This window comes from Chrysoperla carnea, chromosome 1 (assembly GCF_905475395.1).
Source record: "Chrysoperla carnea chromosome 1, inChrCarn1.1, whole genome shotgun sequence".
NCBI lineage: Eukaryota > Metazoa > Arthropoda > Insecta > Neuroptera > Chrysopidae > Chrysoperla > Chrysoperla carnea.
The window spans coordinates 86,742,084-86,760,584 of NC_058337.1; the positions used below are offsets into that span (position 1 = coordinate 86,742,084).

The following is an 18,501-nucleotide window of genomic DNA, read 5'->3' on the forward strand; positions in this document are numbered from 1 at the left end:
CCTACGGACCCGAGACCCAATTGACTTATGTTGCTCATTTACGAACTTGACCTCACTTTTTACGTCCTAAGCACGCTATTAAATTTCAGCTTGATATCTCTTTTCGTTTTTGAGTAATCGTGATGACAGACGGGCAGACAGACGACAGACAGACAGACAGACAACCGGAAATGGACTAATTAGGTGATTCTATGATTTTTAGCGTTGCAAACTTGGGAATAAACTTAATATACTATGTATATTTCAAATATACAAATTTTAAATTAATATTTAGTTTAAGATTGGGAAAAATTAATTTTGCAAGGGCAATTACTAGTGCCTTAGACGAATGTACCCATTATGTTTCTAAATAAATTTAACAAAATGACATTTGCGAATGAAACAAAATTTAAAAAGAAATTTTTTAATAGAAAGTAAACTTATTAGCAATAAAAAAGAAACAAACCAAGTGTCTCCATCGATATAAGGAATGTAGGAGTAGGGGAGATTATGGGTTGAATACAGGGCCGGATTAACCCTCAACGGGGCCCTAGGCAACCATCAATTTGGGGGCCCTTTTTTTCACGTCCGTTCCCTTCTTTTTTCGATTAAAAAATACAAACTTTTATCTTTCATAAAAATTTTATTGTCCCAATGTAATAATATCAATAAAATTACTATTTACATTTTAAACATGTCGTTTTCTACATTTGTTTTCGGCAAATTCATCAATTATATCATCAGTATCGATTTTGTTCAATAAATCTGACTCAATGCAAAGTATACCTAACATCTCGAGTCGCTTTAACTTTAGACGCTAACGATAGTTTGAGTATTTACTAGTGTATTGCACTTAAACTATCACTCCCGAAAAATCGAGCGAGAAGGTATCTCAGTGAGTGCGAGTGTTGTTGACGAAGGTTGTGGACAAGCAGGCTGCGGGGAGTCAGTGAGTGCGAGTGTTGTTGACGAAGGTTGTGGACAAGCAGGCTGCGGGAAGTTGTGAGTAAGAAGTGTTACTGTGTATGTGGTATAGCAGCGCGTCTGAACTGTATTGTGTTTGGGCGAAAAGCAGCGTATTTAAACTGAAGTGTGTTTGGCGTATAACAGCGTATTTAAACTGTATTGTGTTTGGCGTATAGCAGCGTATTTAAACTGTATTGTGTTTGCTGTATAGCAGCGTATCTAAACTGTATTGAGGTTGTTGTATAGCAGCGTATCTAAACTGTATTACATGCGTTAATTTAGTATGAACACTGATGTGATTTTATTTCATGAATATTGATGAACTTTAATACGAACATTTTTCTATGTATATTAATTCTTAATTAAATTTCTAAATTATCCTGTACGTTGTTTAGTTGTGTCCTATTTGTCCCTGCGCAACCCCAAATATTACAAGTTCTGATTATATTTTTCTTTCACTCTCTAGAATTTTATGTTTGTAAGAAAATTTTAGAAGTCTTTTTCATTTTTCGGGGGCCCCCTAAAATCGGGGGCCCCAGGCAACTGCCTATTCTGCCTACTTGTTAATCCGGCCCTGGGTTGAAATTATTTTTATCTTATTTTCAACTTTGATAATGAATTTTATTTTAACTTCATGAATGTAGATGAAAAATAAAATTTTTCGATATCTGCCTTGGTTTTGAAATATCCAAAGCTTAATAATTAAAGAAAATTTTCAATTTCAATATTTCGAAAAATACCCCGATATCGATATCGAAACATTTTATTATTACTTTTCGTCTTATATCGTTAAGTTATAACTTAATTCGCCATCAAAATTGAAAAATTAATATATTTTATTTGTTTACCTGAAATTACTTGATCGTCATGTTCATAAATCCTTATTTTTTTTAAATATTAAAAAAATCTACCAAAGTCACCTTATCCTAAATCATTAGACCAAAAGAGAAAATTGTATACTCAAAATCGGATAGTTTCTAGTCGATTCCTTTGAAAGATAATTAATTAAAATAAAAAGATAAACTTTCAATGTTTTTGCAATCGTAAAGACGTTTGCTTCACATTTAACAATAAGAAATCATGCCGGCCAATAATTTTAAATTTGTTCTTTGTTGTGTTTTATTAGTGAATTTTTGTGAATGCATTCGCGAGTATACATCAAATAATAAAGGCGGTAAGTGGTATTTATATTAAAGAGTTCTAAATTGAGTCGAGAATAATGTACGCAGCATTTAGAAAAGAGTTGCTTGCAGAAGAAAAAGTGTGTGGAATGTAGGTACGATTTAATTGAAAAATGAAACCCAAATGGTTAAAAATTATAGAAACCGTGCAACTTAATTGCTTTTTAATACCCGAAAATTACGACATCGAGTCAGTGACATCTTATCTATAGATAATTATAATTAAGAAGAACCGATTTTGATTTTTTTGTTTCGTTTGATAAGTAATTTAATGGAGAGTGTTCTTAGCTATGTTTCAAGTGCGTGTTTAGGGTGCCGTACCCGAAAAAACTAAAAAATTGGCGATATTCTTCAAGATCGGTTCAATTTCTGAAAGGCTTTCAGGATAAAGGTTATTTAATTGAGAGTGTTCTTACATATGTTTAAAGTGGGAGTATAGGGTTCTGTACCCAAATTTTTTTTTCGGGGGTTTTAGACTTTGTAAATTTTACTTGCATTTTAAGAATAAATTATTTGATTTTCAGTGGCTGAAAACAATTTAGCTCCAGAATTTGCTAAGTATACATTAGTTAAACCAAAAATATATCACGCGCGAGAGAAACGTGAAATTTTCACCACCAAAGAAAATGTAAGTATTTTTGCAATATTATATATAACACAATTTATTGAAATTTAATTTAATGAAAACTTACAAAAACTGGTCAAATGCGAAATGAGAGGGTTCCACCATGAACTGATATGGAAATGAGGTTCTACCAGTATTGGTTAATCAAATCTTGGTTTTCCTACGAAGCCTTGATTTATTTAACTTGAACACGGCTTCAGCAAGGCCTGGCAAACTAAGTGCAGGATTATATTCTTCGCAAAAAAATAGACAGCCAATGTCAGCTCTCCAAAAATTATAATTGAATCTGCAACAGATATGTACTATAAATAAGAGATAAACAAGAAAAAACAATGCAACCCCTACTAACATTTTAGATTACATAAGTAACGATAATAATGGGAAATAAGGCTAATCCAGGAGGTAATCGAATCATTGAATCCATGTTGAATAATGTAAAACCCTAGAATGGATTCCATAAAATGTAACTTACCTTCCAAAAGTAGATAAATATTTAAAAAATATAGAATTAGATTTTAGGACTTTCAAATTTCCAACTTCATATTGGACTTTAGTAACCTCGTAACTTATTATAGCAGTATTATTCTACAATTTTATACTTCGTAAAAATCTAAAGTTGGTTGGATATTTTATAAAGTTTTGTTGAGACATTGGTCACATGGGACCAACATATTTTCTAATAGCTTTTGGGCCTTTGGTGAATATTTAACTTATGAGAAATGGACCAACATGGCCTAGAAACTATTTGCTGCACATACAATTTTTTAGATTTTTTCAAAGTGAGAAACGTCCCCGATGGCACCAACATATTTTTTATATGGTGGCCCACTAGACCGCAATGTGAAATATATGTCTGGCGTTAGTAAGGCACATGTTCAAAAATATGTCTGGCAGCGAACGTGTTAATAGTAATATTTTCTTTACAGGATAGCAGTCATGTTCATGACTTAAAAATAACATTAGAAATAAATGGAAAAGAGCATTTATTAAATTTAAAATTAAATAGAGAATTAATACCAAAAGGCTATTTTCACAGATATCAACATAAAGGAAAATCTGTCGTTAAAAAGCCTAAAATTAATGTAAGTATGCATAAAATAAATTTTAAAAACCCTTTAAAATTTAAACGAGTATTTAAAAATAAATTTTACAGGACATAGAATTATGTCAATATCAAGGCTCGTTAAATGGCGTAGAACATTCATGGGCTGCCATATCTACATGTGATAATAAACTATCTGGTGTAATATTTGATGGTAATGAATTACATTACTTAGAATCAACTAGAAAAAGTAATAGTAGTAAGAATGATTTGGAAAATTTTAATGATCATTATTTATATAAACATTCGGATTTGTTCGAGAAGAAAAAATGTGGCTATGAAGGTTCGAACATTTCACCGTTGAATGCGTCCTCATCAGAAGCAATAATAAATAATCTTGAATTTAATAGGATACTTAGGGTTTGTACAATTATTCTATATGAACTTTCTATTCCCATTTTTGAAGAAAACAATAAATGGAAATTATTGCAGTAATCGAGTTAGGAATAGAAAAGACAAAAAAATTGCTTTCCTCTACCGCTTAGGACATATATTATTTATCATAATGAATCTTTTATAGTATAAACGATCAAATCGAAACACAAGTTTAATACGTGGACCATATAATGTTAATGAAACGTCTAGATTTGTTGAGTTAGTTCTGGTTGTAGATCGGCTTGGGTATATACATCAGGAATCCAATTTGCAAACTGTAACAAATCGATGCAAAAATATTGCGAATATTATTAACGCTGTATGTATAATCTGAATGTATTTGTTTATACTTTGAATATCAAGAAAAAAATTTGATTTGTTTTAGTTGTATTCTCCTTTAAATATTTTTATTGCCCTTGTTGGAGTTGTGGTTTGGACGGAAACTAATGAAATTAACATTTCTGAAAATGGTGATAAAACTTTAACAAACTTTTTACATTACCGTCGTCAACACTTGGCTATAGAACATCCTAACGATAATGCACAATTACTGGTGTAAGTAAATTTTATAAATTTTGAAAATATTTAAAAAAAAATATGCACATAGTAACCACTACAATCAAATGGTGGTCCCGGCGCACAGTGTTGATTCGGAATGGTTGATTTAGAGATTTTAGGCTCTATATTTACCCGAGTCAAAAAGGTCAAACGGCTTGGAAAAATGGAATCAAAACACCGATTTTAATAATTTATTTTGTATATAAGGGCTTTTAGGTAGCTGAATCCAAATTTAATACCAATTTTAAGTTAATATTTAAGGGGGGTAGGGCCTAAAATAGCTAGAAATGGAAACGAAATTAAAAAAGTGCTGAAAATGAATATCTGCGGGATTTTTGTTTTTCTTGTAATCCCGTTTCACTTAAAAACACATTCCAACCCCTTGAAGGCCCTTATAGTTATTTATAGGGGTTTATTGTGAGAAAAACTTAAACCTGATATTATATTTGGATTCAGCTAGCCATAAATATTATGTTTGTTAGAAATTAGAAATATTACTTAAAGTGACCTAATAATTAAATGCATCCTAAACTATCAACTTGGAAAAAATAAAAGGGCTTTTTAAAAGAACATAGTTCAATTGTATCAACTGGTTCGATATTTTAGTTCTGCATTAAGAAATTCTTTCAAAATTATAAATTCGAATCTATTGAACAATTCATTTTTTCGAAAATGCACTTTCAAAATGAGTCTTTGTCAGTTTTTCATATACAATCAAACCTGGGTAAGTGAGAACTGGATAAGTGAGAAAACTCTATAAGTGAGAGTAATAGCCAGGGCCCGTCATTTTAAGCTCCCAAAACCTCTATTAGCGAGAAACAAAAATCTCTGTAAGAGAGAGTCGTTTTTCCATATGGACCTCCGTAAGTGAGACTGCTACTTATCTATACCTCTATAAGCGACAGTCGAGCTTTATTTATTTATATTATTTAGGAGGGACTATAGCTACATATTTACTACATTCGTACTTGCTGTGAATTGTTATTGCTGCGTACCTCTATAAGAGAGAAACGCTACCCATGTACCTGCATTAGCGAGAAACTGGGGTTAGTGAGAAACCTCTATAAGCGAGAATGAGATTGTGCTCCCTTGAACTCTCGCTTATCCAGGTTTGACTGTATGTATGTACCTAATAATAGCTAGAAAAGTTTTCCAAAAGTTGAAATTATTGTTATTTTCATAGTTCGCTAAAACTGTACTAATTGAATGGGTAAGTTGCAAAAGGTACATATTCCAAAATACATAGAAACAAAATTGATTTATCCACTAGATTACCGATGGCCACATGACTTGTATTTGCAGAAACGTTTAATAAATATACGAATAATTTCTCGATCGCGTTATCCGACAAATTATTTATGCCATTTATCCAGTCCGACGTTCGAAACATATAAGTAAACATAGCATAACATGTCACTAAAAGATAGTCATCCATTTAATTATAAAGAATCTGCCGCTATCTCTATAATTGCCCCTCATTCGAATAATTTATTTTTATTCAAATATTGATTCTCCCATTTAACACTAGTGCAAATGGTGAGCAAAATAATAAAATATTTATGTTTCAGATCTTAAAATTGCTTTAATTTTTTGTATTTTTTTAAAATATCTTAGTGGGACGAAATTTGAAGGTTCAGTTGTTGGCAAATCATTAAAAGGTTCTATTTGTACATCTGAGTTTTCTGGTGGAGTTTCTACGGATGATTCGTTCACTGCAGGGCTAGTAGCCTCAACAGTAGCTCATCAAATGGGACATAATTTTGGTAAGCTCTAATAGATGGTAAATTATCAGAGGTGAGAGCGCGCTATCATTTCTTGATCAGTAGGAATATCAGGTATAAGTTGATCAGCACTTTAATGCCTATTTAAGGGACCGTACTTTGTGTATGTTTTTTCGTTCGCGATCGAAAATGCGACATGCTAACTCGACCTTATAAAAGGCATTGCCAACCCATAGATCAATGAATGAACGGAATCCATAAATAAAAGCCATAAATAAAATCACATACCCATGCTAATTCGACTTTATTAAAGCCATGGCCAACCCGTGGATCAGTGAATAAACGCAATCACAGAGTTAACCAAAAATAAAAATAAAAAAACCCGCACACCCATGCTAACTCGACCCCATTAAAGGCATTTCCAATCCGTGGATCAGCAAGCGATTTTGTATCGAGGTGTTTTTAACAGAGTGGTAATGGCCGAGTTGTTTTGATCAGAATCTCCACTTTTAACGAATGATTTTCAGTCATAACTACTATTGACCACCTGTGCAGTCAAAAGTACTTTTACCTGTTTTTTCCAGTTAAAAAGTGCTTTTGAGAGCTAAGAGTTTTGCTGTGACATTTACACTGTTATATAAAAAGTAAATTTAAGGGTTGAAGTCTATTACTTAGCACTCCGCAGATTACAAAATCTAAAATTGAACCTAAAGAATTTTCAGGTTTACAAATTTTCTAATACTTAGAATTTGATTACATTTAACAGGTATGGAACATGATTCAAACGATTGTGAATGTCCCGATGATCGGTGTATTATGTCACCATCCTTTTCATCCGAATCACCTAGACACTGGTCATCATGTAGTTTAAAAGCTCTAGCAAACACATTCGAACATGGCATGGATTATTGTTTACGCAATAAGCCAAAACATTTATTCGATAGTCCTGTATGTGGAAACGGATTTGTTGAACCTGGTGAAGAATGTGATTGCGGAATTGTCGATAATTGTAAAAATCCATGTTGTAATGCTGCCACGTGCATGTTGCAATCAAATGCTAGTTGTGCTACCGGAGAATGTTGTGATTTATTGACATGTCGGCCAAAAATTGCTGGAATATTATGTCGATCGGCTGATCAAGAATGTGATCTACCAGAGTATTGCACGGGCCATTCAGAATATTGCCCGAATGATGTATATAAAATGGATTCAGAAATCTGTAGTGAAGGTCAGGCATTCTGTTATCAAGGATCGTGTCGAACACGTAATGATCAATGCAAAGTTTTATGGGGTCCATCAGCTTCATCGCGAGTTGAGTGTTATAAATTAAACACTAGAGGAACTCGATATGGAAATTGTGGATACAATCAACTGAATTCGACGTATACTAAGTGCGCACTTGAGTAAGTTAATTTTTAATAGAGTAGTGTTATTATAAACCAATTCTAGACCTAATTCCGAATCCATCGAGCTATCACAATATTTTTGCGGACATTATCTCTATCACCAATTTGTCCAAAACCATTTTATGGACAAAGGACGTAAAATTACCTCTTCCAATCAACATAATATCCCGACGATTGATGTTATTTTTATGTTCAATTTCAATTTAAAGATTTTATTAAAAAATAAAAAATAAATAATAAAAAATAAAAATATTACTTATTAAGAATCAATTTTTTAGGGATTCTTTTTGTGGACTTCTCCATTGTGACCATTCAAATGATAAATTGGAATTTGGTTTGGAAAATGCTTCAATTTTATCACATGCATATATCAATACGAATGGCTCAATTATAAAATGTAATACCGCCATGGTGGATTTAGGTTTAAATGATATTGATCCTGGTTTAACACCAAATGGTGCAATGTGTGGCAGAGAAAAAGTAAGAAATTATAGGTCCACTCTATCTTTCAACTGTACATAATTTTTTTTTTTTGAAACAGATGTGTATCAATCAAAAATGTGTGACAATCGAAAACTTACGAAAAAGTGTTAACTGTTCGAATAATTGTAATGGTAACGGCTATTGTAATAACAAAGGACATTGCCATTGTAAAGATAATTTTGCCCCACCAAACTGTGAATATGCTGGTACTGGTGGCTCTGTGGATAGTGGACCAACTAGACACATAGATGGTATCAACTAAATCTTTTATCTTACAGCCTACTCTTTTTATTTTACGTAGCCTACTCTTTTTTCAAGATATTAAGGGTGATATGTTAAGCGACTCTTACCTCAAAAACTTAAGCACTAGGCGAAAAAACTCGCAAGAATTCTTTGTTGCTTAAAATTAGTCAATAAACCCACTATCATTTATTTATTTAACAATTAAAAAAGTTTTTAATGTTTCAGCGAATTTCTTATAGAAAACTACTAAAAAATTATTTAAAAAAAAAAAAACTATATTTATGTAATCTTTGTGCTTGTTTAATAATTGCATTTTCCTGCGAGAGTTTTTATTATCACAGCTTTAATGAAATTTAAATGAAATTAATCTACCCATTTACCCACAATTTATTAAGCTATTTGATTGTGACCAGTAATTAGTAAAATTTCCAAAACAAATAATAATAATAATTTTATTTGATTTACCCATTTTGGGTCTTTCAAAAGAAATGAAATTGTAGTGTTTAAAATAGTTTTGAGCTTACTCTCATAGATGTCACTACAAAACCATATTTTGTATAATATGTGTGTGTATATAACAATACATAGGACATGGTATAATAGCGGTAAAAACAAGGTTTTAAGCAAAATCCAAGAATGTCACATTTTTTAAGTCACTTTTGTTGGTCAAAAATATTAAATGTGTTTTATAGTGGCACATATAATAAAAAGTCACTAGAATTTTGTAAAACGTAAATTTGAAAATCTTGAGGGTGACTGGGTGTTTTATAAATTTCGGTATGAGGCTATTATAGTTATATCAAACAAAATTAATTATGTGATGGAAAAATATATGAAGATACTCTTTTTAAAGCAAAGTCAAATTAAGACTGTCTATGACATATATAAGGTTTATTATTATAAACTATGTGCTTTAAATTTTACCTTCTGTGTCCTAATACATTCCGTTTATTTACATCCTCTAGCTTTTTATATTTTTATTGGTACTATTTTCTCTCAAACCAAAAAGAAGTTAAATTCTTAAAACCTTAACATTGGTGAAACTCTTACAATCCTTATTTGAGTATTGAACTAGTGATTATTCTAAAAGGCAATATATATTATTGAAATATATAATATTCAAAAATCTTTTTGTGGAGGGGGTTTTAATTCTACACCAACCGAAAATCAACAATGTTTTACAAATATTCCTATTCAGTTGACAAAAGTAAAATAGTCACTTTTTCCATATCAATGAAGATGACAAATAATAAAAAGAACAATTATAATAAAAGGAATGAAAACTTATAAAAAATATAATAATTTACATCTGATTTTCTTTTCTTAACTATATTAAAAAAGTAATAAAAACCAAGAATTTTTTCAAATTAATATTTTTGGTATTCATTGCAAATTGCATTTGGCTATCCTTGGTTTTTGTTTACACCCTATATGCTTGAAGTAGGTAATAACATGTTATGTTAACATCCAAGTTTACAAGATTCCATTATACGGATTATAAGCATACAACAACGTAAAATGAGTACCATAACCGTTGAATTATACACATTATACATTCATAATAAAATACAATTATAAATAAATATCCCTCTCAGTTTAATGTACGACCAAAGATAAAGATAAACTTTCAATGTTTTTAAACAGTGTCGAAGAGTGATTCACATTAACAATGGGAGTTATTGTGTGAATTTGTTGTTAAAAATGGCGTTCAATAATTTACAGTTTGTTGTTTGTTATGTTTTATTAGTGAATTTTAGTGTTTGTGTTCAGGATTATGTATCGTTTAATAAAATTGGTAAATTTAATTCGTATTTATTTAAATCGACAAAAATTTTGTAACCTTTAAATAATAAAATAAAATATTTACATGCACTAATTTAAAACATTGTATTTTCTTCCAGTTAATTTTCATACATTGTAATTAATTAATTAATTTTATTTAAAAAAAAAACATTAAAACCCACTGCAAAAATTTATTGTTTGTGATGATATCATATTAGTGCATAAATTAATTTTTTCCTAGAATAAAGACAAATGCATTTTAAAGGTTATTCAAACAATTTAGTGTGTTTTTTTGAAAAAATGTATAAAAATTTTTTTAAAAACATGATAAATATTTACACATATGCTGCATATTAAACTACAATGCACATATAGGTTGTGTCCCTTCGAATTATAAGTTAAACTTAACGATATATCGTTCATATGTATACTATTTTTAAATAAAATATTAGGTACTTGTATTTTAAATCATTAGACGTAAAGGGATGACCAATATCGGTCTTAATTTCGATACAAACATTATACCTGCATTATTGAGAGTCTCGTCTGTTTATTACATAAGTGTATTTTTAGGAATATTTTTTTTTGAATGATAAACAAGATCATTGCTCCCAATTATTTCCTGTTACATTATACGGAAATGATAAATATTTTAGAATCTTTTCGTAGGCTTCACTTCAAATTATTATTTTTTTAACACGAATTTTTAATTCAATTTTATAAATTAGCCATTATAATTTTAAATAATTAGTTTCTAGACTTGTTAAAGAATTTATTGCTATTTTTTTAGGGTTCCGCATTCAAAAACTTTGAACTTTTAATACTACTGAGTGTGCAATTACTTTGTGAAGTAGTTGTTTTAAATTAGCACACAGATATGTGACATATTCTTGTTAAAAATTTATTATGTATAATAAATGACCGGTAGAACCTTATGAAAGAGTGTCAAAATTGCTCTATTTATTACATAGATATTTTAATATTCATTAGCTAATCATTTATTCATTTTAAACAGACAATTCTGTTTTTTTAACTAAAACACGACAATTTCGCTCCTACCCAAGTTTATTCATTCCATCGTTTTCATTTGTTAATTTTTAAAATAAAAGAGGATACCGCTTTTCAATTCATAGAATTTATAGGCTCACATGTAATTTTAACTCTGGAGTCTGGAAAAGCGAGTTTAACTCTAGCGAGTCTGGAAAAATTGTAAATTTAACTAATTTATTAGGTATTATTATTTATTAAGGCTATTGGCGTAATTCATATGACTAGCTTACGATTATATTATTTAAAACTAGCTTAACTCGACCGTTTCGCTAGACTTTTCACTTATCCCCCATGCATAACACTCAGAATATATGTTACTTTTTATTATGGGATCAAATTATTTTTCTTTTAAAATCGAAATCTTTCAGCGAAGCGGGCGGGTAACTGCCAGAGTGTGATGTTATATAGCCTACAGCCTTCCTCGATAAATGAACTATTCAAGACTAAACGAATTTTTCGATTTGAACCTGTTCCTGAGATTACGTTCAACTATCCAAACACAAAACTCTTCAACTTTATTAACAAAAAAAAAGGAACTTTTTTCGTTAATTAACGAACTCTGATGTCGAACAACTATTTGTAGATAAACTAGAGAAGGTTAAAAAATAGTAGTGAAATACTCGTGGTTTTTTGTCAAGGCCCACAAAGATTAAGAAAGCTATTTGTTGATTTACAACGGGCCCCGCGCTGGCTTAATCCGCTAATGACTGTATATATGTCGAACATTTTTAACATTTATACATGTTTTCCGAAACTGTCATAAAAAATAACTTTATATCATCTAAAATAACGTGAACTCAAAATATTTTATTCAGATAAAAGGGCGGAAAATTTAAACTTTTAAATTATTAAGCACTCTTTAACATAAATCAATCGTTAAGCTTTTGGAAAACCTTCTCTTTTAAGTACCTACTACTGTTTTAATAATAATTCATTAAACAAGTCGAATATGTACATTGGTTTTAGTGGCGCCGACATTTTTTGGCATCATTTGGTGATCTTGTAAATGATACAAAATATATTATGCTGATGATATAAACAGGGTGGCGCCAATTTTTTATTAGACACACTCAAATTATGATACAAAATTAATGTAGTATCCAAATTGTTTTTGAAATACAGTGTGTCGCACGGTAGGAATTAACAAGGGTACGAAAAAATTTAGATTACGAAAAAAAAAATTATTCTTTATAAAAATCGACATTTACTTTTCGAGACTGTAGAATTACCATATACTAACCTTTGATCAGTCTACAGAATGTCCGAGTGTCGTGTAATAAACAAGAAATGAAAATCATCACACAAAGTACCCCGCTCGATTAGATAGGAAAATGGCTTTCTGTGTAACTTTTTTAAACCGTCCCCTAAATTTCCTTTGGATCGTTCACATCAAAAGCTCTCACGACCATAAAATTTATTACCCGGCCACGGATAGTTTTCGAGCTACGGGCTATCAAGACTCACAAATTAGATTAAAGTTATATAATATATGACTACCATCTTAATAATGATACATCGTATAACATACAAACACACACATACGACATACGGTAGTCATATACTATAACTATAATATATATGTAGCCTTGAATGCTCATAGCTCGAAAAATGCTCGTAAATAATTTTTGTCGCGGTGAGAGCTTTTGATCAGAACGATCCGAAGAACATTTTGGGAGCGGTTTGAAAAAGTTTCACAGAAAGCCATTTTTATATATACCATATAAGATATGCTATATATCAAGGTATACTAAGTTTAGTCCCAAGTTTGTAACGCTTAAAAATATTGATGCTACCAACAAAATTTTGGTATAGTTGTTCATAAAATTCATTTCCGGTTGCCCGTTTGAATGTCTCTTCATCCGCCTGCCTGAAAGTCTGTGAACACGATAATTCAAAAATGAAAAGAGATATCAAGCTGAAATTTTTATAGCGTGCTTAGGATGTAAAAAGTGAGGCTAATTTCTTAAATGAGCAACATAGGTCAATTGGGTCTTAGATCCCTAGGACCCATCTTATAAACCGTTAGAGATAGAACAAAAGTATAATTGTAAAAAATGTTCCTTACAAACAAACAACTTTTGTTTGAAACATTTTTTCGTAAACATCACCCGTGAGGATGTAAATAAGGCGCAAGTTATATAGTAAATATTATATGGGAAGATCAAAATTTTAAATTAAGCAATTGTTTTCTTTTTTTATTTATTTTTTAATACATATTTTGGTTTAGAAGACCGAGTTTTCTTTCATAATCGGTCCATTAGTTTAATCATACTTAAAAAATTTTTAGGTATATAAACCATTTTTGTTTATAAACCAAACCATTTGATGCATAGCTTGCTTTAAAAATTAAAACTTAACACAAATAAAATAATTTATGTTATTATTATTGAAATATTTTTTTTTGGGTAAGTAAATGATTTTCTAGGATACAATATATTTTTGTGTATTTCTTTATATAAAAATTTTTTAATATTATTGAACAAAATAACATGGAGCTATCTGCAGAAAATAAAATTCTACTTGAAGCCATTTACAAAAGATTTGATGAGAACGAAGCAAAATTTAAAGAAGAAATAACTAAATTAAAAACGGCAAATGAAGAATTAAAACATCAAATTGAAAGCAATGAAAAGAAAATTGTAAGCCAAAATGAAACTATTCTGCAGCTACAGAAGAAGATTAATTCAAATAATATAATTATCCATGGCATTGAACCCATGGCTAATGAAGAAAACTTAGAAGATGCTGTCATAGATTTGTTGAATAGTAAATTGGAGTTGCACGTGAATAGAAATGATATTCAGCAAGTTTATCAACTAGGACGTAATAAAAGTGCCAATAATCCGATCAAAGTTACATTAAATAACCATAAGATGAAACTAAATATATTCAAGGAAAAGAAGAAACTTATGGGGACCTCAATTTACATTAACAATGATCTACCAAAAGAACTTAGGATTAGAGAAGCTGAAGAAAGGAAAAAAAGAAAAGAATCTAATGCGAGGCGTGGACATAAGAGACCCGGTACACAGTCATCAAACGAAATTGATGAAATAGAGGCGAAGATTAAACAAGATCTGAAACGTAGCAATTACAAGGGTAACAAGAATGATTCAAGACACGTAGGAAAAAACTAAGAATGATATTTTGGAATATTGAAGGAGCTAAGAAGAAACTGATGAAGAAGAGTTTTATAGAATATGCTAATAACTTTGATATAATAGGATTGGTAGAAACATGGACGGTTTCCGATGAAAAACCTTGCATGAAAGGATATGAATGCATAAGCAGGAGCGGTATCCGTTTTGCAAATAGGGGTAGATTTCCTGGAGGCTTGGCAGTATTCTATCGATGTGGTATGAAAGGTATGGTAAGTGAGATTAAAAACAGTTTGAATGAAATTATGTGGGTATTGATTGAGAACGATCGGGAAAAATTACTGGTGGGAGTGGTTTATTTGCAACCGGAGGGCTCCAGATATTCTAACAGCCAATTTTTTTCAATGTTGAGCACTGAAATAAGCGAATTAATACAGAGATATCCAACTGCTTCAATAATACTAGGTGGCGATATTAATGCTAGGATTGGGGTGGAAATGGATCACATAGATATTGAGGATGATGTGTTAATACCAAGGTATAGTATGGATGGATATGTGAATGCGAATGGCAAGAAATTTTTGAGTATGGTGAAAGAGAATGATTTAGTGATATTGAATGGCAGAGCATTGAATGACAGGAATGGCGAATGGACGTATGTATCTAAATTAGGTAAAAGTGTGATAGATTATGTGTGTGTAACGAAGGATTTATGGAACTCACGGGTAGATATGAAAGTGGGCGAAATAGTTGAATCTTCCCATTTTCCTCTAGAAATGACAGTTCCTACCATTAGAATGCTTGATGAGACATGTAATATGATGGAACTCGATCGATATAGGTGGGATTTGGAGAGGGAAGAGGATGTAATAAAAAGAATTTATAGTAATGAATCCCAATTGTTTTTGATTGGCGTGAGCCATTTGATAGAAATTAAGAAAATTGATGAAGCTGTTATGGTACTACAGGAATGGATGGCTTTTATTAGCAAGGAGCTAAAAGTTCCAAAATATCGGGGTAATAAAGTTACATCAAAGGATGAGTGGTATGATATCGACTGCATAAAGAAAAATAAGGAACTAAAACACAAACTGAGGAAGATGAGAAGAAATAAAACTGAATCGACACTACAAGAATATTTGGAATGTAAATCCTCGTTTCAAAGTATGTGTGAATATAAAAAGATGATGTGTGAGGCTGAATATGTACGTAGGGTGAATGAGGCTGCAAATGAAAGTAACTCAAAGTTATTATGGAAAATTCTCAGGTTTAAAAATAGAGGTGTTGTGAATGATGATGTAAGTGTGGATGATTGGAAAAATTACTACTGCAAGCTCTATGGTATGAACGAAGAGTGTGAAAATGCAGCAGGAGAAGGGGTAATGGCCGATGAACAAAATGCCAACTTTGACATATATTTTAATGATGAGGACATATGCTGGGCTATAGGTATGGCAAAGGATAATAAAGCACCAGGGCGGGATGGAATCTTAAATAAAGTAATAAAAATAATGTACAACGAATGTACAGAATTTGGACCTTTGCTAAAAAAATTGTTCAATGCCATGACTATTGACCATGCGTACCCTCACATTTGGACCACAGGTATAATTACCAATATATACAAAGGTTTTGGTGAACGCACTGATCCTGGAAACTATCGTGGTCTAACTCTTATGCCTAATCTAAGTAAGCTTTACACAAAACTCTTGTCCGATCGTCTGTGGCAATGGCTGGATGATAATGAAATTATTAACTGCGCGCAAGCTGGATTTCGAAGGCAATATGAAACAATGGATAATGTCTTGGTACTAAAAACGCTAATTGATAATTCGCTAGCAGTCAAAAGGACCAAGACTTATCTCTGTTTTATTGACTTCGAGAAAGCCTTTGACAAAGTCAATAGAGAACTTCTATGGAGTAAGTTGTTGCATATTGGTCTACCTGTGCAATTAATAGATATATTAAAATCTATTTATAAATCAACTTCGTGCTGCATTCGGTCGGGTTGGGGGGGCGTAAGTACAAGCTTCAAAACGTATAATGGTCTACGGCAGGGATGCCATCTATCAGCGCTCCTTTTCTTGCTGTATATTAACGATCTGTATGAATGGATGGAGAACATTAGTACTACGTCTCCTTGTATTAAAGGCTATGAAGCTAAGATTTTGTTTTATGCAGATGACGTGGTACTAACCTCCAAATCAGTTGGTGGGATGAGAAGAAGTTTAAGAGCGTTAGAGGAGTATTGCGATAAGTGGAAATTGAGTGTGAATGCGAGAAAAACAAAGATGATGATTGTGAGTAATGGACGGAAGCGTGGCGCCAATGAGGTATGGATGTATAAAGAGCAAATGATTGAGAATGTTAGGAACTTTGAGTATCTGGGAGTGGTGCTATCTGGGAATGGAAGTTGGAATGAGCATGTGGAGCGAATGAGAGATAAAGCCAAAATAACATTAATTTATATAAGACGGTATGTGTACAAATATGAGAATTTTCCAGTAAATGTGATTGTGAAAATGTGCAATGCTTTGGTATTGCCTATCTTAACCTATGGAAGTGAAGTGTGGATCACAAATTGTAACAATTACAACAACCAATTTAAAAAAATTAATGTGGTCCTGCATAATTTCTATAAGGAATTACTATGTGTATCCAAATCTACGCCAAACTCTGCAGTTAATCTAGAGCTTGGAGTTAGGAACGCTGAATATCTCTGTATTCAAAAAGCTATCAATTATCGTAATAGAATAATTAACTCTGATAAAAGGTTGCAAATAACATGTATAAATGACAGAACAATGAGTGTGCTGAATGAGTTATTGAACGAAAGAGGATTAAATGGTGTGATTGAAATGGATGACAAAGCATCTGTGAAACGAGTGGTAAACCAGATTGCTCTGACTGGAAATCTGGAAGATATCAGGAGCAAAGAGAGTCTGAGCATGTTTGCTATGCTAGACCACTACGTTCAAGGTGCCAAATATTTAAGTATATGTGAGAGGAATGAAAGATATGTGATTGCTAGTTTTCGAATGTATGGTTTTAGATGGAATAGCGTGAAAGTTAATGGAGTAAGAGTTTGCGTTTTGTGTAATGCAGCCGAGAGTGTGAAGCATTTGATAGAAGACTGCCCGGGGGTAGAAGGAAAAGAAAAGCAGGATATTAATAAGTTTAAAATGTACACTGCGGAAGATATACTAAACGTTTCTGAGCCTGAAAAAATTAAGCCGGTGGTCGCCTTTCTAAGGTTTATTTTAAATAAAAGAAACGCTTACCTCCATTGAAACCGCCCATGTTTTTATAAATTTCTATTAAAATTTTTTTATTCTATTATGTTTTTATTTTTTATTTTTTTTATGGTTGTAATAATTAAGACTATTCTTATTTTTTGTTTAATTTTTCAATCAACATGTATAGTCCTTTTTGATTTAATAATTTGTGCAATTTGTGTAGCTTATTTTGATTTATGTCAAATAAAGATATATATATATATAAATGATTTTTAAAAAATGTCACGTTCATAAAATTTTTTTATGAGTCAATTTTACGATGAAATATTTTACATTTCAATATGTTTTTTGTATTTTTAAAATAAATATGTGTACACACGGAAACGGAAAGATTAGGCCATAGATTCTTTATAAAGCTAGACAAATATTATAACATCAAATATTGTATGAAATTAGAAACTATAATCTCTTACCAAAAATAAGGAAACGTGAAAACCTGAGAATAACTAGGAAGTTTGGTAAAAATTAGATAATAGAAAAAATACAGAAACAGGTGTGGAGATCGGAGAAGCATAAACGAAATGACTGCTTTTACTATTTTGAGTTGGTAATATACTTATAATCCACAAAAGTTGCTCTTTTTTTTTAACGAGGGATTGATTAGTTCTACATTTATATAGTTTTCTTCCTGTAACG

General features: G+C 31.3%; 2 protein-coding genes across 2 annotated transcripts in view; both read left to right on the forward strand.

Moving 5' to 3' along the window:
* The first annotated feature begins 1,995 nt into the window (after positions 1 to 1,995).
* LOC123298933 (disintegrin and metalloproteinase domain-containing protein 12) lies at positions 1,996 to 9,031 on the forward strand. Its single transcript, XM_044881038.1, has 10 exons — positions 1,996 to 2,119; positions 2,651 to 2,754; positions 3,678 to 3,833; positions 3,905 to 4,213; positions 4,374 to 4,547; positions 4,614 to 4,783; positions 6,401 to 6,549; positions 7,274 to 7,910; positions 8,192 to 8,393; positions 8,455 to 9,031. Exons 1-10 carry the CDS (start codon positions 2,026 to 2,028, stop codon positions 8,656 to 8,658), a joined length of 2,199 nt encoding a protein of 732 aa, XP_044736973.1. The 5' UTR covers positions 1,996 to 2,025; the 3' UTR covers positions 8,659 to 9,031.
* A 932-nt stretch (positions 9,032 to 9,963) lies between these two features.
* The window catches only part of LOC123290629 (disintegrin and metalloproteinase domain-containing protein 12-like), a 65,894-nt gene continuing 57,356 nt past the window's right edge, over positions 9,964 to 18,501 (forward strand). The window contains exon 1 of the mRNA XM_044870883.1: positions 9,964 to 10,434. Coding sequence (XP_044726818.1) covers positions 10,341 to 10,434 — 94 coding nt within the window. The 5' untranslated portion in view covers positions 9,964 to 10,340. The remainder of the gene's footprint in view (positions 10,435 to 18,501) is intronic.

Bases quoted from the DNA above. Each gene is read 5' to 3' on its own strand.
- LOC123298933 (XM_044881038.1), top strand. From the start codon at position 2,026: ATGCCGGCCAATAATTTTAAATTTGTTCTTTGTTGTGTTTTATTAGTG. The intron at 2,755-3,677 runs GTAAGTATTTTT...TTTTCTTTACAG, and splicing joins TTTTCACCACCAAAGAAAAT to GATAGCAGTCATGTTCATGA. The intron at 7,911-8,191 runs GTAAGTTAATTT...TCAATTTTTTAG, and splicing joins TATACTAAGTGCGCACTTGA to GGATTCTTTTTGTGGACTTC.